We start from the raw sequence: 25,595 nt of genomic DNA, 5'->3' as shown, positions 1-25,595 counted from the left end.
ATGTTCATAGAATTAATGATGCTTTAGGGCCTTATGTCCATAATCTCCAATTTGCTGACGACTTAGCTGTATATTGTTATGGTGACAATATTGTGGATACATTATCCAAAATCAATATTGCTCTTAGTAATCTTTCAGTATATTTTTCTTATGTAAATTTGGAAATCAGTCCTTCTAAAAGCAAAATGGTAGTGTTTAGTAATAACAATTTAAATATAGACTCATCTAATCAGGTGAAATATATGAGCGCTATTATTCCAGTAGAGCCAGAAGCAAAATTTTTAGGTGTAATATTTCAAAATAATTTAAGTTTTAAAAAATATGTCGATTGTGTATCAGATAGAGCCATGATGTCCACTAATATTCTCAGATCTTTGGTCGGCACTACTTGGGGAGCAGACCCTAAAATTCTGTTAATTCTTTACAAGTCGCTGGTTCGAACGCATTTTGAATATGCGTTCTTCTGTTTTTGTAACAAAGAAAAATATGTTGATAAATTAGAAAAACTCCAAAATATAAATTTAAGATTAATTTTGGGAGCCATGAGCACATCACCAATAAATTCGTTGCAAGTTGAATGTAATATACCCCCATTGCCGTTACGTTTTGAATTGCTAAAACTTATGTTTTTACTGAAACTTTATTCTGTTCATGATAACCAATTATTACATAAATTAAAAAATCCATCCTCTCTAATAATTTCCTCTCTAATAATATAACTGAAATTATTAAAAGTCTACATAACTCCAACATATTTATTAATCAGAAATTAGTTCACAATAGCAATCCATATGATTGTAATTTTTTAAAAACCCCCATTTTTATAAATAAGAATTTACATAATAAATATGATGTCTATGATTACATATCTCAATGGAACAATTATAGGCATATGTATACGGATGGTGCTAAAAATAAAGACTGCACGGCTATTGCTGTTTATGATGCCAAGGAAAAAATATCATTCGGTACAAAAATATCGAATAAATCGAGCATATTTACTGCTGAAGCTTACGCTATTATCTCAGCGCTAGACTATATTGGTGAAACGAACAATAATGATAAATGGGTCATATTAACGGACAGCATGAGTGTCTTGTTGGCCCTTGCGAATGTTTCTTCTAGTAAAACATCTTTCGTTATACAAAATATTCAAAGGAAAATATATGATTTTAAAAAACGGCTTAATATGGATATTAATCTTATCTGGACTCCAGCTCATTGATGTCACTGGCAACGAAAAAGCTGATGAACTGGCTAGGTTCATCACAAACTGTCAAATTCAAGGAAAAGAAAAATACATGTTAATCCCAGCTTCAGATTTTATCGTTGAAATAAGAAAAACAATTAAAACTAAATGGAAACAACAGTGGGAAGAATCCATAAAAGTTAAAGGGAAATGGTTCAGAGAAATACAGCAAGAATTTAAAACGCCATGGTTCGTTCAAGGAAAATATGTGGAAAGAAAATTTTATTCAATTTTATGTCGTCTTAGAATTGGACATGGAAGATATAAAAAGCATTTGCATAGGATGAAAATGGTTTCGTCTCCTATATGTGATTATTGTTCTGCCGACGAAGATCAATCATTAGATCACTTGTTTTTTGAATGTCAACATTTCGCAATCCAGCGATTAATATTTATTGATAAATTGATCAATATATATGATAAAATGGAGATCCCGCGCTCCATCCAGAATTTATTAAAGAACACAGAAACATACAAACCCATTTTCGAGTACGTAATATCAACATTTCAAGATATATAACTACTGAAGACAAGTATTAGAAAAAAAAAAAAAATACGAAAATATTACTGAAGACAATGGCTGTATGGGCTGAGTCCTTTTGCCTTTCCCTAAAAAGGGAAAAACAGAACCAAAAAAAAAAAAAAAAAAATGACTGACAGATGTGCTAGGGCCTAGAGACAGTTGTCAGTTGGAATTCAGATTGATGACGGAAAGAGAAATAGGTTTGAATGAAAAGGTTATAAACAGAAAAAGAAGCATACTTATTGACTGAGCATATTGATAATTAATTTCTATTTTTATTATAACATTTATTAAAAGGGTGATTAACTATTTGCCGCGTCTTGCCATTTTTTTCTAATTCTTTATTCTTTCTCACGGACTTTTTAAATATCGGTTCAAAGGGACCACATCCTCAAAGACGCAACGTGTCGTTAGGCCGTTAGCGAATCATGTTAGTACTATACTTGGCGTAACATGAATGAAAGGAAAATGTGCAAATTCTACAATTTGAACGTGCCTGATCGACGATCTGCTGAGGGAGGTGGCTTCCAGAACCACGACCACGACCAGGACAATGACGATGATGATGACCGGGCTCCTGATGAAGCGACCCCGCCACCGGTGCCTCCGAACGAGCACAAGCTTGAATACAGCTATTGGATGTGGTTTTCACGACGGCCGCCCGCACGTGAACTCACTGCCACCACTACTGGTTATGGCCAGGTATACTTTGTGTATATTTTTCCTTTGATCTCTATCATAAAAAGTTTTATTACTAAACTAGTGAGCTACCCAGGCTTTATCCCGGTGTTCTTCCTTTTCTTATTTGTATGTTATATGTGAGATGTCTCTCAAATTTCTAGTAGTGAAATAATTCCCCGAAATGGTTTAATGCTTGTGCAGTTGAACAATAACAATATCTCAAGCCATTTAGTGCCTAGTTAAGCAGACCATGTGATATGAGTACTAGACAACTGATACAAAAATCTATCTGTTTAAGATAATTTTTTTATAAATGCAAATTTTTATAATTTTTTTTATAAATGTATATACATAACATAATGCATCAAAAGTAAGGTGATCTGCTAAACTGCTATACCACCGGGACCATCAAAGCTTTGTAATGAAATTAATTCTCTCTATTTTATTATACATATACATAATATACCCAATAGGGTCAAGAACACAGTACATACAAAATGTCGGAAATAATTGTTTAGAAAATGCTCTTGTGTCAAACACTCTTAATTCAAGATAATATACAACAGGTATAATTAGTAAAAATCACGGGATCTTACCACGTTTTATATTTATTTGCTGAGTTCCCAATATTTCGGTAGTGTTTCAACCACCATGATCACGGGTAAACTAATATATAACAATAAATACAAAAACATGGTAAGATCCTGTGAATTTTACTAATTATACGTATAAATAATGACCGCGTCAAGTTTAAAACAGTATATAATATACAACAGACCAAATAAACCTTGCCTCTTCTTCTAATTTAAATGGCTTCCACCAAAGGATATCAGTGATTTTCCCAATATCTTGGTTAGGGAGACACAGTGGTGTGATGTATGGTTTTCTTGACTGTGTTCATAAAAAATACTGTTTCATTTGCCTGAGAATGCTAAAAATAAGGACTACACAATATATATTTGCGTACAAGATATGTTAGACAGTTTTACTGTTAAACAACTATTTAAGAAATAGAAATAGAAATAATCTTTATTCAAAGTAGAGTAGAGTAGTAAAGAGTAAATTTTATGAGTTTACTCATTACAAGCATTACAAGCAAGTATAACTATTCAAGTCATATTTTGATTCTACCACTCATTCGATTCATCACAAGAAGAATGAGTAAGAAACTTGTGTGTTGCTCTTTTTAATAGATGTTTTTTTATATAAATAATTACAGTTTACCAAGTAAGAGGCATGTGAAAATCAATATAGAAATCGCAACACACTCATTATTAGTGTAATCAGATATTATTGTCAGCGCTATGCACAAGCATTAAACAATTTTTACATTATTATAAGAACCATTATATTTAATTTAATTAATTAAAATACTAATAATTTAATGTTTGACAATTTATGATGGCCTCATGTGTTGAGAGCAACAGATAAAGTGATTCATTTACAATTATGTGCAAGCTATATTCATAGAAAATTGTAGGCCCTGGAAGTAGTTTGATGGAAGATACTAAAGTTAAGAAGAAGAAGAAGAACTGTAGTTACATCTTCAATTTAAGAAATCAAAATGTAACATGGAAATAGAAATATAGCTGTTTCTTTTTATAATGGACTAGCTGCATATGCGACTTTGTCCGCGTGGAATTTAACTTTATTTTTCTAAAATAAAAATCGGCCTAAGTTACTCCGTATTACATCAGCTACCTACCAAAAAAAGTCCCGTCAAAATCGGTCCAGCCATTTCAGAGATTAGCCAGAACAAACAGACCGACAGAAAGACACAAAAATTTTAAAAAGTGTTTTTTTTTTGGTGTATATCCCGTATTTATATTCATATGTAAATAGTAAAAAACTGTTATTTCAGTATTACAAACAGACACTCCAATTTTATTTATATATATAGATTACATGGAAATTACAAAAAGACTGACAATATATCCAATTAATTGTGTAAATTGTAATTATGATAATGAACAATCATCAATATTGTCAATCAGCAAAGGATGATAGATGTCATTACACATTATACTTATTTCCGACACCAGATTTTTACAACTATTGAGTGTAAAAGTAAATTTGTGTATTGCAATATCCTAAATACTACATGTATTTGTTGCCATTCATATCATGAAGAGTGTTCTGAGGAATTGTTCGGATTAATACCAGCTGCTGAGTTTCACCACCGTACCACCCGCCAGAAACTGAAATACCATCCTGATCATCTGGATGAATGGCGGTCTTCTACAGTACGGTTTTCTAAAAACTTTTTGCCTTGCACAACCACATTGTGGAAGCACCTTCCAGCAATGGTATTTCCGAACCGATACGATATTGAAACCTTCAAGAAAAGAGCTTATTCCTTTTTAAAAGGCTGACAACGTACTTGCAATTCCCCTGGTGTTGCGGGTCCTCATGGGCGGCGGTAATCACTTACCATCAGGTGAGCCGCATGCTCGTTTGTCCCGTGTTAATAAAAAAAAATGTTTGTCTATAGAAATAAAATAAAATAATTTTATTATTATCCACTAACTATTCATTATATAAATTGCATTATTGACTTTCATTTAGTCATAATTCTCTTGTTTAAGGAATGAGTTCTATTACAATTATGTATATTGCTATAGATGTCTTTTATTTGGCAAGCAGTTTGCATTGTAAACTGTGTTTCTATTGAATGAAATCACGGTTGAATTCATTACAGTAGTAGATATGAAGTAATTACTCCAGATTGAAATCAGTTTTTGAATTCCCAGGCTTTACGTATGGTGGGTCGGGTGGCCAGCGTGGAGCAGTGGTGGGGACTGTACACGCACCTTGCGCGACCCGGGGACCTGCCCCCACTCTCCGACCTACACCTCTTCAAGCTCGGCATCAAGCCAATGTGGGAGGATCCTGCCAACGTTAATGGAGGGAAATGGGTAAGTCAACAGTTTCTTGTGGTAGACTTTGTACAAAATTGTCTGTAATAATCTACAAAGCAGTTTATAAAGACGAGCACAATGTGTAGATCTGGGCAGGGCGCAATGTCACAGGTTAAAAACACCTTGTAGGTAATGCCCAAACCCCTTATAATTAGGTTTACACTCTAGGTCACATGTTGAGCGGAGCGCGTTTGTTCCTAAAAACTCGACCCGGACTGAATGGATTTTTTTCATTGGTAAACGATGGAGGCCCTGAGGTCGATCTTCGATGAAATGTTGGTTTCGATAGGTCAAGCCGTTTCGGAGGAGTAGAGTTCAGCTCGTACAAAGAGCGAATCTAATCTCTAAGATCGCTCCGCTCATCTACTATTTCCACACTTGTAACTTGTTCACATCACTAACTGTCTCTTTCCTCCAAATTTGTTATATATATTTTTTCAAATATGAATATGGAATGGTGGATCCGCCTGTGCTAACGGTATACGCCTGTGGGGCACCAGTGGAAGATGATAAGACGAACTTGAAGACAGGTCGGTTCGCACTGCGTGACAAAGTCACAAAGAATTTATTAGGATTGTTTCCAGGCCAACCTGAAATGGTACATTGCTTGCCATGGGGTCAATAGGCCTCATTACTCACAATATCCGTCCCCTATTTATATAGATATTTCTTTTAATGGATGATAATGGAATGGGATTACACTGGCAGGTCCCTCACTGGTGAGTGAGGGATGATAAGATGAACGTGAGGTCAGGTCAGTTAGCCCATCATGACAAGTTCACTAAGAATTTATCACGATGGAGGAACCGCCTGGAGGGTGACCTAACATGGTACATTGCTAGCCAGTCCTTATTACTAACAATCCCCTTCTCTTCTATTAATATTTGTATGGTTGGTTTCCAGGTGGTGCGACTCCGCAAGACGCAGACGGGGCGTGCGTGGGAAGATCTCTGCATGGCGATGCTGGGCGAGCAGTTTATGGTTGGCGCCGAGCTATGCGGGGTCGTGCTCTCAATACGTTTCCAGGTAACAACTGACTCACATAAATAGATAGATAGATAAAGGTAGGGATCTGTGGCAGAGGATTGCATTCTGCATCGACCACAAATAATGGGAATGCAATGCAATGATGATGATGTAAAGTTGTGATTTTTCTGACGATCATTTTAGTGGCCATTTTAGTCACAGGAATAATTTGATTGGGCGCCGCATGTACAGGAGGATCACTTGTTCCTCCTGTACACACAATTTTTTTTTATGAAATTTCGTATTTCCTTCGCTGCGCTTCAATCGCTGCGTGCTGATTTAAGAAAGAAAACGGCGGGAAAGCTACAGTGTACTGTGTACTGTACAGCAGTTTTATAGTTTAGCTTATTTAAAATTAACTGATTTGAAAAACTTCATATGATATACATGCGTGTTTAATACACTCGACTCTATTACGTTTTATTCCACTTGGTGTCTTAAAATCATCGTAGCGTACTTAAATTGATGGTAGGTAGGCTGACTGTTCGCATGTGTGTCGTGTCAGGAGGACCACCTGGCGGTGTGGCACCGGACGGCGGCGGACGCGGTGGCGGCGGGCCACGTGCGCGACGCGCTGCGCCGCATCCTGCAGCTGCCGCCCACCGTGCCCGTCGAGTACAAGGCGCACGGCGACTGCCTGCGGGCCTCCGCCTCGCGCGCCTCCGAGTCGGACGGCTCGACCACGCCGCAGCCGTCGTCGCCGCCCGAGCCGCGCTCCTAGCGCCACGCCCTGCCCCGCCGCCCCCGCACCGCGTAGGCAGCCCGGCCCCCCCCGACGCCCCGCCCCGCGCACGCCCCCCGCACCGCGGCCGCGTCGCTCGCCGCTCGTACTTTGCCGCGATAGGACGCACCGTGTCGCGGGGACCCGACGAGTCGGCAGTATTTTAAAATTATTATGTACATTATCGAATATTTACATAGACGTTGTAGCAAAATTACAAGTTTATTTGTGAGAATATATATGTACTAGCAATAAATGCTTACCTATTAACAGTAAATTATCCACTTTAAGCGATTTTTGGGGTTGTATATAACGTTGTCCCGGTTTGTATGCAGCTTCTAGTAGTTCACGTCGATGAAATATATACCTGCAGTTTTTATTAGTGTAATCTTCCAAACTAGTAGAACCCTTTTCATCTAGCTGACTAGTCAATGTATCAGTTATAAAGATATCTCCGGTAGAGCACAATGAAATTATACCCAGTGAGCGTGCGTCAGTGAAACTATAGTTGTAAGCGCATCGCTCTCACGAGCGCATTAGTTCCGAGACGATGTACATATAGTCAAATTCAGTGTTGGTATTTGTTAATTGCGAGTTTAGTGAGGAGCGACGCGCCGCCGCCTTAATATGCATCAACTCTGTGTACAGTGAAAACTTTCTTCTTTAATGAAAATAATAAAATCAGTCTTTTTATTACCTAGTTTTCTTACTATGTCCTATAATGTTAGCATGTTAGTTACTAGTGATTCCCTTTTCATAATAAACGCAATTGAGTTTGATCAACTGAGTTAAAGACTGAATTCGACTGAAGTTTTGTGGACTAAAATAATATTATATACTAGCTGTTCCCGCGACTTCGTCCGCGTGGAATTTAACTTCACTTTTGTGAAATAAAAGATTTTTCTAAAATAAAGTAGCCTATGTTACTCCTTATTACATCAGTTACCTGCCAATAAAAATTCCGTCAAAATCGGTCCAGCCATTTCAGAGATTAGGCGGAACAAACAGACATAGACAAAACTTGTAAAAAATGTGTATGTACCGTATTTCTATTCATAGGCATGTAGTAAAAAACGGTTATTTCAATATTACAAACAGACACTCCAATTATATAAATAATTATATGTATAGATTATCATTGTCCTTGATAATGGCAGTGTATAAAAATAATAACCCAGAACAAATCACACAGCGCCATCTAGTTCCAAGGTAAACAGAGCTTTAATGGGTACCAGACAACTTATTTTTTTTTGTATAACAATATATCTAGGAAATAGACCAATACAACTTATGAATACAAATATTTGTCCTGTGCGAGGAATCGAACCCGCGACCATCGGAGGTAAGGTGGTGTGCTAAACCGCTCGACCATCGAGGCCGTATCAGTATGTCTAACTTACAATAAAATTATAATAATATTTAAGGGCGTCATGAAAATGAAAGTGCAATATTTGTCTAGAAAATATATTTTAATACGTACATCAAATTTCAACAGACAGTTTCGTTAATTGAATAAAAATAAAAATGTATAGCTGGCATAACGGTCGTAGTCTACACGAGAAGAACACTCAACGAATAGTCGAATTCGCTACACTACAAAATATAAACGTCGCTAAATATTCAATTTACAAGTTATCCTACATCTGTGGACTCATGTTTCATAACAGTTATTTGGAATTCATTTAGGCCGCTTCACCTTCGTTACATTTAATTATTCTAATATGATTCCTTTTTTACAATAAATACAGTAGAGTAAATAAAAAAAATCATTATAAATATGTGCATAGTCGTCTTAAAAATTATAATAAAAATTCATTTTTCTACACAAAAACAATACATGCGTCCACAATCTAAACTGCCGACAATCAGACGAAAATACTAAAGCTATCTTACAATATAACTTTATATACATTTGGCAACTTTACTTAGTCTATGTATGGTGATATGCACACGGCATTGGTTAATCAAATAAAGTATGATTTCCCATTGATATATCTTTCGTACAATGCTATCATGTAGATCACAATTATTTTCATTGATATATACATTCAAATGTTCCAAATTTAAAACGATTTATGGGCTTATTACACTATCACAGATATATATTTTCTGACTCATCATAAACGTAATGCAAACAAAAAATAACATTACTCTCTATTCATCTTATGTTGTGACGCGTGAAATTTTTTCTAATATTATAAAAGTACTTTAAAAATTATATAAACGTCAAATAATGTATATGTAATCGATTATTTCAAACAGATTTATACATTTTGATAATACATATAGATACCTAAATAATTCAAACAATAGAATATAAATCTATAATCTTCATTCAAATAAACTTAATTATAAGCACCTTTAATATATATTTCTGATTCTACCGTCACATTCGGAAAGCGGAGCTATCACGTGTTACGTTAACATGAACGAAGTATACATTAGTAATGTGAATGTAACTTTATAAATCTATAAATTTGTCCAAATGAATATTTGATAGTGTTATATGCCCTTAATGAACTACTAATAAGTAATTTAAACGTTGTACGATTTGATACTAACAAGTTTATTTGTACAATTAAACAAGTTATACACTTTCAATCTACGTAACAAACAACATCTTATCATCTTAAGTCACAGTACAAGATTAAATGTCAAATCCATACATGGTTTTATATGAATTAGCGACCGAATAGGGAATTTTGCTAATTTTGTGTGGGAGGTTCTTTGTAAATTGTGCTTTAGGACTATGATAATAGAGTTTTGAACATTCAGTAAGGAATTTACAATAAGTACTATATATATAAAGAGTCTAGATACCATTTCGTCTAGGTTTTGTATGTATCGCTGTTTGACGATTTTTGTCTTTTGTAGTATCCAAACCAATACTATAAATACTATTATAAAAAAAATCTGTTTGTTACCTTTCATACATAAAATGAGCCTAAAAAAATTTGACCTACTGGAAGGTTGTATTTTTTTAGTTACATAAAACACAAGCTGACCCGTGCAATTGTCTGTACATTTACTTCACATTTATCATTTTTAATCAGATCCTGTGTTACTTGACAAGCTGCAGTGTAAAGCCACCACACGTCCTATGTGTTTGTAGCCCCACACATGCATAAACGAAATATCTCCCTTGGGAAGTTTACACTCTATCCTGAGGTGATAAAAACCATCCCTCCTAAGAATATCCTTCAATTTTTTTACTATTTACCAATTTTATAACACGTAGGTGGCAAACAAGCATACTGCCCATCTAATGGTAAACCGTAGTCTATGGACGCCTGAAACACCAGGGGTGTCACATGTGCATTGCCGACCCTTAAGAAACCTTAATATACCCTACAGGTCCAAGCACCTCATAATAGGCCTTACCATTTTTTTTCAGATGTATAAGCTATATTCCTGTAAAGTTTCATCAAAATCCGTTCAGAAGTTTTTGCGTGAAAGAGTAACAAACATCCATCCATTCATACTGTAACATAGTAAGATAAAATACATTGTGAAACTTTTTGTTAATAAAGCGAGATCCCATTCTACTACTTTCAATTCATACTTATGCCACTGTTTAAAACAACGCATGTACATACAAAACCTAAAATCATTGACAATAGATTGATGGCGACATCGGGAAGTACTTAATCGTAATTTTCACAACAATGGAAGTGTCATTTCGTTTATTAAATATAATTAATGGAAATTTTGATACGTCAATGATCTACACAAGTAGACTATATTGGATGGTTTTCTTTATCGCGCGGAAAAATATGGCATGACAGACACTATGGTGATATAAATAAGGTATAATATGGCATGATACAAAGGTCCGTTCGGTTTTTAATTGTATTTACAATAAACTTTTATAAAAAAATTAGTAATTTTAAAATACAATAATTTTGGAAAAATAACTTATGTTCCGTATTTCTCGCGTTAACAACAACATTAAACAGCTTATCTTGGGAGTAGATGGCGCTGTGTCAATTATCCAAGCTTATTATTATTTATAAATCCAATCATTAATTAGTACTTCAACTATTTATGCCCTAATTTTCCGAACGATAAAACAAGTCATCCCGTTTAATTTTATATGGCACGAATCTCGAAAATTTATTATCCTAAAGACAAATACAGCGCTAAACAACTTGAATATAGCCAATTATTTACATCAGCTTACAGTTAATGCTTATTTCATTGCTTTATTTTCGTCGTAATTTAGCACTTACCAAATTTTGAAACTTATCACAAACTAAGTAAAAATAAAGCCAACTAAATTTAAAACTTAGATTATTACAATAAGAGGCGCTGCTTGTAATCTCGCTGACCATATTCAGAAATTAGAATTCCGTATAAATCTGGGCTCACATTATTAGGTTCAGTCTGGACGGTTTGTGCCAACAAAGCAGCTCGCGATTGGCGCATTTCCAAAAAAGGCGGGGCTTAGCAACCAATCAAAACCAGCAACAAATACAAAGCGCCAATTGCCTGGCGTCGTCGACGGGCCGCCCGACTCTTTGATTCTTATCGGAAATGTACGACGGTTTTACACAATAATAAGATCATTTATGGATTTTATAATTTACCTCTATACTAATATTTTAAAGAGGAAAGATTCGCTTTTTTTTTGTTATCAACATTCAACTCAAAGTACCTCTATCGAGACCGATTATAAAAATTCTTACCGTAAAGTGATATTATTATATATTCCACGTATATACCGTCGCGGAATCAAATTCGTTTTAGGAAAATAACATTAAAGGTAAATTGCTTCCCGGATTAAGTTATAAAAATTATTAATAATAATTTGCCAATCAATATACAAACAAACAACTGGTGTTGTAAACTAGTATTCAGCCCAATCTTCGTCCTTCGACCAACTTGGGTCCTTAAAGCTTTGTGCGTTTTGTATATATTAACATAATTTGACATATATATAACAATTGACATAGGCATGTTTTGAACAGTGAAACAAATTCTCCAGAATTTACTTTCCTCATCATAAAATCTAGCCTCTTTATAATATTAGTATAGATAAATCAGTATGACAAACAGAATGGAAGACAGTCACACAAATAACTAGTATTCCTTTTAAGTGAAGAAACACACTGATCAATTCTGTTGCATTTTTAAAGTACGCCTCATATTGTGAACTATCTAATTAAAATAATGGTTAACGCCAGTCTTACTAATATGGGGGGTTCCTATGACAGTGGTGGGGGCAAGATATGTATAATGATATATTTGTATGGTTATATGAGCATGTATTCACCAACCCCTAAAAAACAACTATACCTCTTAACTGTAAACCTGGCTGAATTAACAAATAAATAAACTTCAGCTTAATATTATGTCAGTCGGTACATTTGACTTGTGCCATAAAATAATTAAAAAAAACCCAATAGTCTATTGCTGTATTTGTGACTGATAACAGACATCTGTCGAATATTAAAAAGTAATAAATTTTGTTGATGCATCACAGTTATGATTGTGGAGTGACATTTGACTTGTATTTACTATAAATGTCATACAAATATAATAATTAAAATTTAATGTACATGCTATAAACAATAACAAAATACTATAAACAAAAAACTATCTAATATATAGCTCGTACATATGAGCTGTATGCATAAGCATACAGCTCATATTGAACCGCTGCATACATAGCAAGGGTCCATACTGCCAACATTCCTCATCAGATTTTTTCAGAATCCTCTTTATTTAGTCTAGAATATATTTTATATAAAATGAATTGATTGTAATATATTGTACAATGCTTACTGCATGTCCATTAAAATTAATTTTTATTCATTTACATTCCTATTGTTAGTATCTGCCTTTAAAAGGTCAGGGCATTTTTAGACTAACGTAACATTTATGTATATAATAGGTAAATAAAAAAATAAATTAAAATAATTATATTCAGATTTAAACTACTACTCAACTATATTTATATTGTTGTTATTGATTTATTAATTGTACATTAGTAATTTACTTATGTGCTTAGTTTTGCGATTTATATTCGAAACATAAATATAATTATGTTCAGGATATTCATATAAAAAAAAAAAATATATGCTCATGGCATTAATCTTAGTTGGTTACTTAATAAATCTATACTTTATTTAATTCCACTACCATTAGCATGTGAGACCACAAATATTCAGTGCGGAAACCTGACCACCGGGGGAAGGGGCTTGGTAGTAATGTGAACTCTCGACCCCATTGCTAGCAATGTATGGTACATTCATACAGTCAGGTTGGCCTACACGTGGTTCACCTGGAAACCATCGTGATAAATTCCAGGTGAAGTTATCACGACGGGCTAACTGATCTTACTTCATCTCATATTATCATCCTCCACTGGTTCCCCGCCAGTGTAAACCGTTGGCGCAGGCGGGTGCACTAGTTCATTATCATATACATTATCATTACAACCTTCTCTATTGGTGATAAAATCCGACCGTTATTGAGTCTACACCCATATTGGTGTAGAAATATGAAATATGGGTATAGACTCATGCTAGTGGTAGCGGAATTAAACAAAATAATATAAATCCATTACACAATAAAATGGACTTCCGCAAAATCATAACTAATTGGATAAAACATAATCTTAGTTGGATCAAATAGTGCACTTGTGCTTAGTAATAAAACTGTCAAATTAACATTTACTATACCGATTTTTATAGCATATATTAATTTGATATAGTCTTTATAAGACGTCTACTACAATCAAATTGTATCACGGAGAAACTTCAAATTATATCATCAACTATTGGGTTTTTCTGAGACTGCAACGGACGGATAGTATTTACAAAAATGATTTGCATGTGAGTTCAGATTGACTATTTTTATAATATGGTACACTAAATGATTAAATAATGACAGAAAACAACCTAAAAATGCTCAGTGTAGTTTTCAACAAATGCCGCTGGTATACAGTCGGTTAGTTAATGCGACAACTGACTGTATGCCAGCAGCCTAAATGTGTATGATATCGTTTGAGATAACAATACTTATATTTTATATTTTTACACAATATATTTAATTGTAACTTACTGGTAAAGTCAAACTGGGTGAATGTTTGTTAGTACTTTTAATAAGTTAAATGGTAGACTTATTATAGTGCAATGAAATAATTGAACAGTTTTTATTTAATATTACAAATTAAATATGGTACATATGGGTAGAAAATTGTCGCTACTTTTTAGACGTATGATATTTGGTCTAAACTTAAGATCATAAAAAGAAAAAAAAATGTAAATAGAATAATTAAGATAAATAAACATAAGCCGAAATAATCGTTTTGGCTTAAGTTTATTTAACTTTAAATTCACCTAAAACAATTGGATACCTGTAAAATTTTTGTAATAGTTCATTATTAAATTGTAATAGTGAGTACATGTTTGAGCACCACTGGATTTTATTCTGAATTATTACAATGTCTGTTTATTTACTTCATTGTACTAATAGATTTATTTAGACAAGATTAAAGTGTTCAAATTCTATAACATAATTGCTTTAACAATGTATTTAATACATAACCTGTGCCCCATTTTGGACAAGTGCAGTGATTCCGGAGTTATAACAAAATTAACTTTCGGGCGTTACGTAGAGATTCGAATTTACAATGATCGTATAATAAATTCAACGCTTTCAAACAATTCTCCAAATTACTAAAACTTCTCACTAAAATCTTGTATAAATCAAAATATCTACAGGACACTTATTTTTAAACTTTCGTGCTTAGTACACAATATTGATATAGTTAAACGGGTAAATACGAATCATTTTATGGCAAATAAAGGTATTTACATCTGTTGACGTTTCGACTAGATCGCACTAGCCGTGTTCACGAGCTGACTGACTGCTCGTGTGTTAAAACCAGTTTAACTATATTAATATTAACTACAGGATATATTTCCCGCCCAGATTTGACTAGGTTGTTTCGAGGAAGCGCACATGTTTTGTGTTGATTTGCTAATAATGATCACTCACAGCAGTATGAGGGGCAGGTGGTCGTGCTGGTGATGGCGGGGATTGTGCTGCGGTCAGCAGACGCGGGGCGGCGGCGCCAGGTCGTGTATGAGCAGCGGGGCCGTGTCCGCGGCCCGGGCCGGGGCCGGGGCCAGGGACGGGGCCAGGGACGCGGCCAGGGACGGGGCCAGGGCCGGGCCTGTCGCGGGTCGCTGGGCGTTCACCCGCTCCAGCACGCAGGACGCAGACAGCCGGGCCTCCGCGTCGTGGTCCCAGCATTCTTCCATTGTGTCGCACAACACCGACAGGCCCTGTCGTCAGAACGGAATTTTTTTATTAATATGGACAACTAGACCAGGGCAGATAAATTTAGAAATCAAAAACAAATAATAGTAATATAATTTATCGGCGATCTGATGATGATGATCTGTCGGGAGGTAGAAGAATCAAGCCTGGTTATTTGATTTTTTCAAATAAATTTTGAGGTCATGTTGAAAGAGTGAATACAGAAGTTTAGATCGTTTTATTACCTACAAAGGTGAGAAAGGGCAGTGAAATTACAGCATAAGGGGCATGACATCTTAGTCTATCCACTGGCAACGTGGTGGTGTGTGTCCCAGTGGTGTATCACGTGTGTCACATAATATATATACATACTCTTCATGTATATAGGCTATGGTTACCACTTACCATCAGGTAGGCCCATCATACATAGAAATGTAACTAAGGTACGTACCGGATGGTCCCGCCAGACACCCGGTATGAGCGGTCGAAGTTTCCTCTGTACCACCGCTTCCTGCATCTCCTCAAGACTGGGATGTGAACCCACTTCCTCCTCAAGTGGCAGCCGGTACTGTAACGAAGGGTCCGCGCCCACATCGTTACATCTGTAACATTAATAAGAGAATAAAGAATATACATATTTTCTTTTAACAATTATCGTGGTTTAATTAACCTTTGATGCCTGCAATGTTTATAATATTCAATTTGTGAATATATATATAATATCAAATTTGTGATAAATTGGATTCGTTTTATAATAAACATTATAAAGAGGCAAAGTTGGCGAGTTTGGATGTTAGGTGTAATTTTCCGTACTATGATTTCCATCATTGTCAATGATCCTGATCTCTCTGGCGGTATCGAACCACTTAGCTTGAGGCGAGACTTCGCTTCGCTTTGTGTGTTCTACTTAATATACAACGGACTGTGTATATTCTGAGGAATTGTTCGACATGATGCCTACGGCTACCTTTTACCATCGCATCGCTCGCCATCATCAGGGAATTCATTCCCACATACTAGAACCTAAGTGGTCTCGGACAGTGTGGTTTCAGTGCTTCCTCCCGCGTACACTTAGATTGTGAAATGAATTACCTGTCGAGGTTTTCTCAAGAGACTACAGCCAGGGGTGTCACGTGCGCGTTCTTGAAAAACCCCGTGTTTTCAAGAACGCGCACGTGACACCCCTAGTGTTTCGGGCATCCATAGGCTACGGTAACCATTTACCAACAAACTTGCTTGTTTGTCACCATAATAGTATAAAAAAAATATTTTGTATAAACAGAAATTCCAGTGAGATACATTTTATAAAGTCTACGTGGGTGCCTCAGTTTCATCTGTTTTGGTAGAAAGTTATATAATGAGATTAAGTAGTGAAACATGGAGTACAGAAGCAAGATACCTCAAACCTCCGTAATTAGAGAAACAATGCGTTTCCAATTACTATTAGGTAGGCCGTACACTTATTTCGTATGGTATGACAATAGTAGTTCATGTACGGGATTTTCATTTAATGTTAGACATAGACACCTACATAAGAACACCATGTAAATAATCTGGCTTTAAAAAGAAATCAGTTGAGTTTCTCGCCAGTTCTTCTCAATTGAATTTGTATTTTGAACTGGACAGTAGGGAAAATTATTAATAAAAAAATGACTTTCATAAGGGACTAAAATGACTTCGTCCGCGTGGACTTTAACTTTATTTTTCTAAAATAAAAGTAGCCTAAGTTACTTCTCATTACATCAGCTACCTGGCAAAAAAATCCCGTCAAAATAGGTCCAACCACTTTAGAGATTAGCCGGAACAAACAGAGGTAGACAAAAATTGTAAAAAATATATTTTGGTGTATGTACCGTATTTATATTCATATGCATGTAGTAAAAAACGGTTATTTCAATGTTACAAATAGAAACTCCAATTTTATTTATATGCATAGATGATTTGTCATGCCTTTTAATAAAAAAACAGTTCATCGGGTCATTCATTATTATATAATAAGCATTATATAAGATATAGAGGTAATATATTATAATTAAGTTAAGCAGTGGCAATTATATTCCATTATTCAGATAAAACACTTTAAATTCTATATATTATGTTCTTAAACCGCGTGAATACTGATAAAAAGTGCGTACATATGTCAACAAACAAACGTAACACGTGGCTTTGATAAACACATAGTTGTGACTATCGCAGATATCATTGTTTTTGTATATTAAATAAATTTTCCTCTCATTTCAGTGCAGTTTGTCTAAAAATAATGATAGCATTCAATTATTTTCCCCTCCGAACGATCCCTGTTTGAATTGGATAGGGGATCTATCCAATTCAAACAGGGATCGAAATTACGATCGTCTGAGCCGAGGTTTGAACCTCTAGCGGTGCGGTGGAGTTGACCTGAAGGCCAACTCCCGCTCTATAAGTCCTTTCGCGGGTTTGGAGTGCCATCTGCACTCGTATCGTCCGGTGAAGCTGTAAAGGCCAGCTGCGGCCAACAGCATTAGAGTAGTAAAAAAATATTAATAATATTTGGATGAGCAATAAATTTATAGACTGTAATGGAATTTTAAAAATTCATTCACGATCAGAAAAAAAGATGTAAGGGGTTCATCAAATTTGATGAAACTTTCCAATAATATAAGTATGTAGCTTATGCATCAGAATAACACATACGTTATATTTTATATTGAAATTTAACGCGGGTGAAACCGCGGGCGCAGTTAGTACCTATATAATGATATTTTTATTTATATGAAAAAAAAAAGAGTTACCTAAAGAAATTATAACGAGTCGGGGCGGATGTAGTTTTGGAAAAATATAGTCCAAATTTTATTTGTCGATGAAATAAAAAGCTGATTTCACATTAATAGTGTTTATGTAGTGCAAATATTTCGCCGTAGTTAGCTGTAATCTGAGCTGGCTTTGTTTTTACAACACATGTTAAATATGTTGATTACGCTGAGTTTGGTTGAATTAATATTTATTTAACCAAATGATTTATATTTTAAAAAATGCTGTCATTCATAAAATAATTTAATTAAAATATAGATGTTTGAAACACTTTATGTGGTAATCTTATATATAAAATTTTGTGCCCTGCCCCCCCCCCCCTCCCCTAATAAGTCTATTTTGTTTTTTGGACAATTTTTTTTTATATTTCATAATGTGGCATTAAAATACATATAACCTTAAACTTTCACTTTTCTATCACCAACCCATATATTTTAATAAAAATTTTTATTAATTGGCAAAACAATGATTGTGATATAAATAGAAATTGCTATTACTTTACAATAATATACCTTATACATCATAATAACACAGGCTATAAATTTGACGCGTGTGAGAGCGCGGGCACATTATAAAAATGGCAGTGATTAATAAAAGAAATATTAACAAACAACATTACAAACCTGGACGCTATCTCCCATAGCACGAGTGCGCACGCATACATATCTATCCTGAGGAAGGCGTCTTTTGTGAAGTTGATCGCACCATCCAAAACTTCCGGCGCCATGTACCGTCTCGTGCCAACTTGACCGTGTGCATCACCACAGCCTCGTCCTTGCGCGAATACTAGCGCCAGTCCGAAGTCTGCTATACAAGCGCTCATATCCGCTTTGAGGAGGACATTCTTGGACTTGAAGTCCCGGTGGGCGACGGCTGGTTTCCCGCCACCTTCCTCGTGTAGGTGTGCTAGACCGCGCGCCACGCAGACCGCTACACGCCATGCTTCTGCCCATGTTAGCGTGTTGGCTTTCAAGTAGTCACATAGTGAACCCTGTGTAATATCCACACAAAATTCTTAATGTAATTGTAAACAACATTTATTTAATAGAGCAACACGTAGGTCTCTTTCTCTTTCTTTTTGTGATGAGTTTGCGTTCCGAATGAGTGGTAGAATAAAAAATATACGTTTCTTTAAATTGAGACGAAAAAAACTACTTCAAAGACATTACTAAAGATAACTCCAAAGCAAAAATGTCAGTTCTCATTCAAGTTTATATAGAATAACAAACAAACGCCATTCTTCCGAGGTAAAACTATTTAAAAAATAAATACAGACGATTTCAGAAACTAATAAAAATTTTAGTGCAATATTAAGTGACGATATGGTTGAAGCTGTTACAGATAAACAAAAGAGGCTTTTTTATTGGGGTAATGTTAATGTGACCTTCATATATTATGATAAAAAAATTGTACATTAACGCAAACATACCTTTTCATGGTAAGCAGTGATGAGGCGATACTCTGCTTGTAAGTTATCTCCTTTTTTGTCTACTCCAATAAAATGCAATATATCTGGGTGATCCATCCTCGGAAGCTTGTATATTTCCTGCTCAGCCAGCCACGATTGTTTATCTTGCAGCGGAAATACCTTGACTGCTACATCCGTCTGTCCGTGTTGTGCCCGCCAGACTGCCCCAAATCTTCCCCGAGCTCTGACCTCGCATAAAGTAATTGGTCCTATTAATCCGACTCCTTCATTGTCCATTCCAGCGCTAGCTGACGGTGGCCTTGACAGAGATGGCTCTCCACTAGCAAGCTCGGCAAACGAGCTACCCTTTCGCTTTCTGTACAAGAAGTAGCAACCAATGAGAACCAGAAATAGCACGGATAATGGAATCAACGTATAAGTGATGACCATCTTGGTATCATCGTCGGATGAGGGTACAGGGGACGCACGTATGATCTCCACAGGTGATTCGGTATGAGCTAGTACAACTTCCAAACCTGGGAATGTCAAATTTTGATTGCACATGTCACCTTCGCAGCAGCAATGTAGTAGAGGAAGTTTTATATTATGCAATCGACAATTAAACGCCCTGTCTGTACATGAGACAGTATCAAGGAAGCATCCTTTAACCTTGGGATAAGCAGTGTTGGTGACATTATCGAATTGCCACAGAACAAAGCAATGGCTGCTCTTGTCTGTGGTTTCTGTTGGTAGACATTCCTCCTTCTCTGGTGTTTCGATGCAGCTAGTGTTGTTGGGGTCACACGGCTTCGAGTCATTGTAAAATGCACAGTAGCGTGTCGTTATGGCACCTTCTCGCGGTCTTGGTGGTAGGTTCTCATCATTTGGAGGTGCTGCCAATGTTGTCCCTTAAATGGAAAGAATGATTGACATTATAGATATTGTATGTGCAACATACAATTATTTTTGTTTTGGAATATCTGCAAATAACGCGCCTGTTTCTTTGCCCCCACAACCAAAACTGGTTAGCATTAGGAGCCTGCTAATACAGCTTTACAAAGGTTATCCTTTACCCCATACAAATTTTCAAAGTATACTGAGCAAATTGTAGAGATCCACATCTACAATTCCACTGGCACAATAACATCAAAATTCATTTAAATTAAAGAAAAAATGCTAAAGTTTGTTTGTTACCTACCCTGACTAAATATGTGTATAGATCTTATTGATACATATAATTAGTAAAAATCATGGGATCTTACCATGTTACTTACCGTGATCACACACATGAAACACTGCCGAAATATCGGGAACTCAATAAATAAATATAGAATGTGGTAAGATCCTGTGATTTTTACTAATTATATGTATAAATAATGACCGTGTCGAATTTAAAACAGATCTTATTGAATATACATTGAGCCAACCATACCTCACCACATGTACACCAGATATGAAAACCTAGGCACTGTCAGATAAATTAAGGTGTATATAGGCATTGCATAGCTTAAGTGAGCTACACAACACAATGCATCCCTAAAAATTTTAATATATGTTGAATTAATTTAAAACATCAATGTTTGTTAATGTTAACATTGCATAATAATCAATCACAATAAAATGTACACTAATAACTATGTAACACCTTAGCACTATAATAAAAAAAATTATACTGCATTTTGACATATCTAATTCTTGTACTTAGTATAGATTTTTAATTATTATAATTATAGTAGAGATAGAAATATTAAAAACTTCAAGTGTATCAGTACAAGAATAGATATTGGAGTACTAATTATAATAATTAATTTAATATATTACTAATTTATGATTTTGGACTATAATTATATAGACTTAAAGTTTGGAATAAATGAATACCTATTTGTTAATAGTAATTCAGAATGTATTACACGACATCAAATATGAAAGTTGTACTCATGTATTTATTAAAAACTTATTTCGATTGAGTTTGTTACTAGTAATTCTATTAGTAATTATTTCAACTATCCAGATTATACAGTAGGAAAAAATTAGCCATATGAATGAATAATTTAGTCTTTGATTTTGTAAAATTAAACTAAATAAATTGACAATCTACTTAAAAATTGTGTACTAGACAGTTAGAGACAAATTTATAATATACAACATTACACAATAAGAATAATATATTAAGTTGTAGCCTTATTAAATGTTTTATACCATCTAAAATCTGCAAATAAATAAACAGATATAAAAGTTTATAGAGTACTGAGTTGAGTTTAGTTTTAATATTGTATTAAAATAAATTGAAGTGCTTGCATTTCGGCCTACAAACGAAAATGCCACTTGATAACAAAGCAAAGCTAAACAAAATTTTTGCCTGCACAGTTGGGAAATTCCAAAACAACATTATTTACAAGACACATAAATGTACTCACCAAGAACAAATAGGAAAATATGCAAAACCATTTTTGGAGCCATCATCAGCGCCATAGCGCAGGCGGGATTAGACCTCCTAACCCGTCGCGACAGACCAATGTTATTTTTAAACCCGGTCCCGACATGAAAAGTCTATTCTATTTACGAAATTCCAACATAGGTACATGTCAGACAAACAACGCACATTCAAATAAGGTCAATATAAACACAACAACGTCACTAAACCACTCGTAACGTACGGTTGTGTGAATACAATAGTGAGTATATTAGCAATTGCCTTAATTACACTGATTTAATTTGGATTTCCGAAAATAAAACAAGAACAAGTAATCACAGTATTTTAGACGCAAGCTAAGTTTTTTTTTAATATTTCAACTTTCAATTATTTTTTTTGTTCCGGTCAGGAGTCCTAGCGGTTTTGCGTATAAGCACAGAGTAATTTATTATACATTCTTCCATGACAAACTTCATCGAGCGCCATATTGTGCTGAATTATGAGGAAGAAGGGGTAAAAAACTAAGTCTACTATTTTATTCTTTCATTTATAATATACCTAGCCTACGTATAATGTACTTTAAATTCGATTGTATTATTGAAGATTTAAATAAATAAGTTTATCTAGTGTAATAGAGTATGGTTTGGTTATACATAGATGAAAATATTATCTGCATTGACAGACATTGACAGTTTACTAACATTAATATTCTCAATCTTTATAATCGGAATGGATTCATTGAAAAGATTGTTATTTTTTATTTTATTTTAGATTATTATTCTGACATTACGGCTTTTAAAATTTTGCATCCGCTAAAATTCTGAAGTTAATATAGATATATCAAAATAATAAACTCAGTCAAAACCAAATTCTCATTTAAAAAGATTAAAGTATTTCATCGATCAATTTTATTCTCGATAATTATTTATTAAGTTGTTAGAACATCACTAAACTCAACTGACATTTCACATTTGTTTAGTTTTTCAGTTAAATTTATATTATTCATTCATGTTTCATTTTCAGTTCCAACAAATATCATTATTTTTCATTATAAAACTTGTAAACAATAAAAATGAAGAGCAATAACATATCTTTGGAGTGTTCTGTGTGGATAAACAATTAAAATGAGAAACAAGGAAGATGTCTTTCTTTTATTTATCACCCGTGAAAGGCAATTTACCTGCGCATTTATTGGAAATAATTATAAATAATAGATTGCTTTATTTGGAGGACATTTTAAAAGGTGAACATGTTATTTATAACGAATACGTAGTTGAAGGCAGTGTATATGATAATGTAGGACACTTCATGCTCTGTGTTACCGCAATACTGAACAGAAGTTTCAGTTTTGTACAATTTTTAATGAAGGCAGAAGTGGAGTTATTTAAACGACGTATATCGTCCATCTCTGCTTACGACATGCGATCGTTCGCTAAGAAGTTGATACGATGTATAAAAAAATATGGCGAGGTTCCGAGTTTTATCGACCCACTGTTACTTATGAGCCGGCATTTGATGCTGAAAGATTTAGCCCAGCATATATGCGCATCGTCTCATTGTACTGAATGTACGAACCATTATATTCAATTACATTTTCGACATTGTCCTCAATTGATAGCTAAAAGACAAGTAGAACTAAGAAATGGTATAGCACATTTACCTTGTGGAAAATGGAAGCAATATTTGATACAACTATACAGTATGAATTTAAGATACAGAATTAACAATACCAATTTAGAACCACTAAGAAGTGATCCTAGACTGATTGATGTATTACATAAAGTTAAGGGCCACATAAAAGTTGACAATGTTTTAAATAGTAAATTGTGTAGTAAAGATGTTGATAAAATATTAGATTATTTCCCACCGTGTATGTCAAATCTCCATCAGACTCTACGTAAGAAACATAGATTATCTCACACTCAGCGTTTTTATTACACATTATTTCTGAAAGACATCGGTATGCCCGTCGAAGAGGCTGTTGACTTCTGGAGAAGGGAGCATAGTCAAAGCCCCAATGGCAGCCATACTTGCAGCCACCATTGGGAAAAGGATGAAAAAAAATTTGTTTATGGTATAAGACATATGTATGGTTTAGAAGGTGGGAGGAAAAGCTATTCATCTGTTAGTTGTCAGCATATTCAGAGTAAAGATGTCTCATGCAGTGAAGGTGGTTGCCCATTCAAGTGTTTTGACATAGACAATATGGTAAAGACTTTAAAACTTGACCATAAAGATCCTCTTTTGTCACAAATTGATGAATTAAGAAAAAAGAAGCAATATACATCTGCATGTATTCTATATTTAAAGAATAAACACAATTTGTCCTGTGATAATAATCTTAGCTTTAATTTTACACCAGTTAAGTTTTATATGAAATGTTTTGATGAAAATTGTGTTGACAAATAAAAATATAAAGGTTTGTTACATGGGACAATTTTATTTTATATTTTGTTAATATATGGTACTTCTATTTTAGTAGAAGGCGGGTAAAAATAGATGTTCGACCGCGTGGAGGTCGACCTGACGATGTACATTGCTTATATTATCTGCAGATTATTATTATTATAATAATAATAATCTTAGGACAATTCACACGCCACACACAGCGCCATCTAGACCCATGTTAAGCTATTGCTAAATCTTGTGTTATGGGTATAAAAGAACTGATACAAATACATAGATTTGTTTTCCGTAAATACCGAAAATACATATTATAAATAGAAAACACCCAGACCGACACAAACGATCATACTCATGAATATAAAGCTTGTGCCATGCGAGAAATCAAACCCACGACCATCGGAAGTAAGGCGGTGTGTTAAACCGGTGGACCACAGTGGCCGTCAAATTATATAACACAAAAATTAAATCTAAATTAAAATAATTCATAATCATAAAATCTAAAATTTATTTGTCACTAAAATTACACTACTAGTGCAAAATTTCAACTCTCACTGAAGACGCGAGTTTCATAAATGTGAGAACCAGCAATGACAACGACGGAGAGGAGAGGTTTAAAAAAACATGTTCTCGTTTATGGATTGTCCCTTATTGATTAATGTTTGCCCAACACCAGAAATTCTACCATCTAAGTAGCCTCCTTCAATTGATCCCTCGCCCAACTCGAAATTATTTCGGCCAGAGTCCAGGTTAGATTCTCTAGCAGTGCCATCAGACTAATAGGTATTATAGACGTGAGCCAGTAGGCGTTGGCCTTCGGCCGCTCCGTAAGTCCTTGCGCAGGTTTGGTGTGCCATCTGCACTCGCTCCCTATCATTCGGTGATGCTGTAAAGGCCAGCTGCAGCCAACAGCATTAGTATAGTAATCATCATTATGACATAGTATAAAACAAAGTCGCTGTCGCTATCTGCTATGTATGTATAAATCTTTAAAACTACGCAACGGATTTGAAGGGGTTTTCTTAATAGATAGAGTAATTCAAGAGGAAGGTTTATATGTATAATACATGTATACCCCGGAGAAGCCGGGGCGAGTAGGTAGTTAAAAATATCTAAGCAACCTATCCCCACCATTTTTCTGATATCTCCACTGATTTTAGAGCCGATTATGTAGACGTTTTAGTTATCTAAAAAA

The 25,595-nt window shown here is 34.8% G+C and overlaps 3 protein-coding genes across 3 annotated transcripts; 2 read left to right on the top strand and 1 right to left on the bottom strand.

The window, feature by feature from the left end:
• The first annotated feature begins 1,938 nt into the window (after positions 1-1,938).
• Positions 1,939-7,133, top strand: LOC131848670 (eukaryotic translation initiation factor 4E type 2). The gene is made up of 4 exons (XM_059198593.1): positions 1,939-2,474; positions 5,204-5,368; positions 6,275-6,397; positions 6,903-7,133. The coding sequence occupies exons 1-4, from the start codon at positions 2,226-2,228 to the stop codon at positions 7,116-7,118; spliced, it is 753 nt and encodes a 250-aa protein (XP_059054576.1). The 5' UTR covers positions 1,939-2,225; the 3' UTR covers positions 7,119-7,133.
• A 6,248-nt stretch (positions 7,134-13,381) lies between these two features.
• LOC131848676 (activin receptor type-2A-like) lies at positions 13,382-22,082 on the bottom strand. The gene is made up of 5 exons (XM_059198601.1): positions 22,002-22,082; positions 19,606-20,492; positions 18,800-19,167; positions 15,838-15,988; positions 13,382-15,412 (listed from the first exon to the last, which is right to left on the bottom strand). The coding sequence occupies exons 1-5, from the start codon at positions 22,054-22,056 to the stop codon at positions 15,176-15,178; spliced, it is 1,698 nt and encodes a 565-aa protein (XP_059054584.1). The 5' UTR covers positions 22,057-22,082; the 3' UTR covers positions 13,382-15,175.
• A 93-nt stretch (positions 22,083-22,175) lies between these two features.
• On the top strand, positions 22,176-24,410 carry LOC131848675 (uncharacterized). The gene is made up of 2 exons (XM_059198600.1): positions 22,176-22,259; positions 23,021-24,410. Exon 2 carries the CDS (start codon positions 23,138-23,140, stop codon positions 24,404-24,406), a length of 1,269 nt encoding a protein of 422 aa, XP_059054583.1. The 5' UTR covers positions 22,176-22,259; positions 23,021-23,137; the 3' UTR covers positions 24,407-24,410.
• Positions 24,411-25,595: the final 1,185 nt, after the last annotated feature.

Source organism: Achroia grisella, unplaced genomic scaffold (assembly GCF_030625045.1).
Source record: "Achroia grisella isolate CSIRO2021 unplaced genomic scaffold, CSIRO_AGI_Agris_v1 utg567, whole genome shotgun sequence".
In the NCBI taxonomy this organism is placed as follows: domain Eukaryota; kingdom Metazoa; phylum Arthropoda; class Insecta; order Lepidoptera; family Pyralidae; genus Achroia; species Achroia grisella.
The sequence above is the reverse complement of the archived record's forward strand: the minus strand, read 5'-3'. Positions and strand labels throughout refer to the sequence as shown.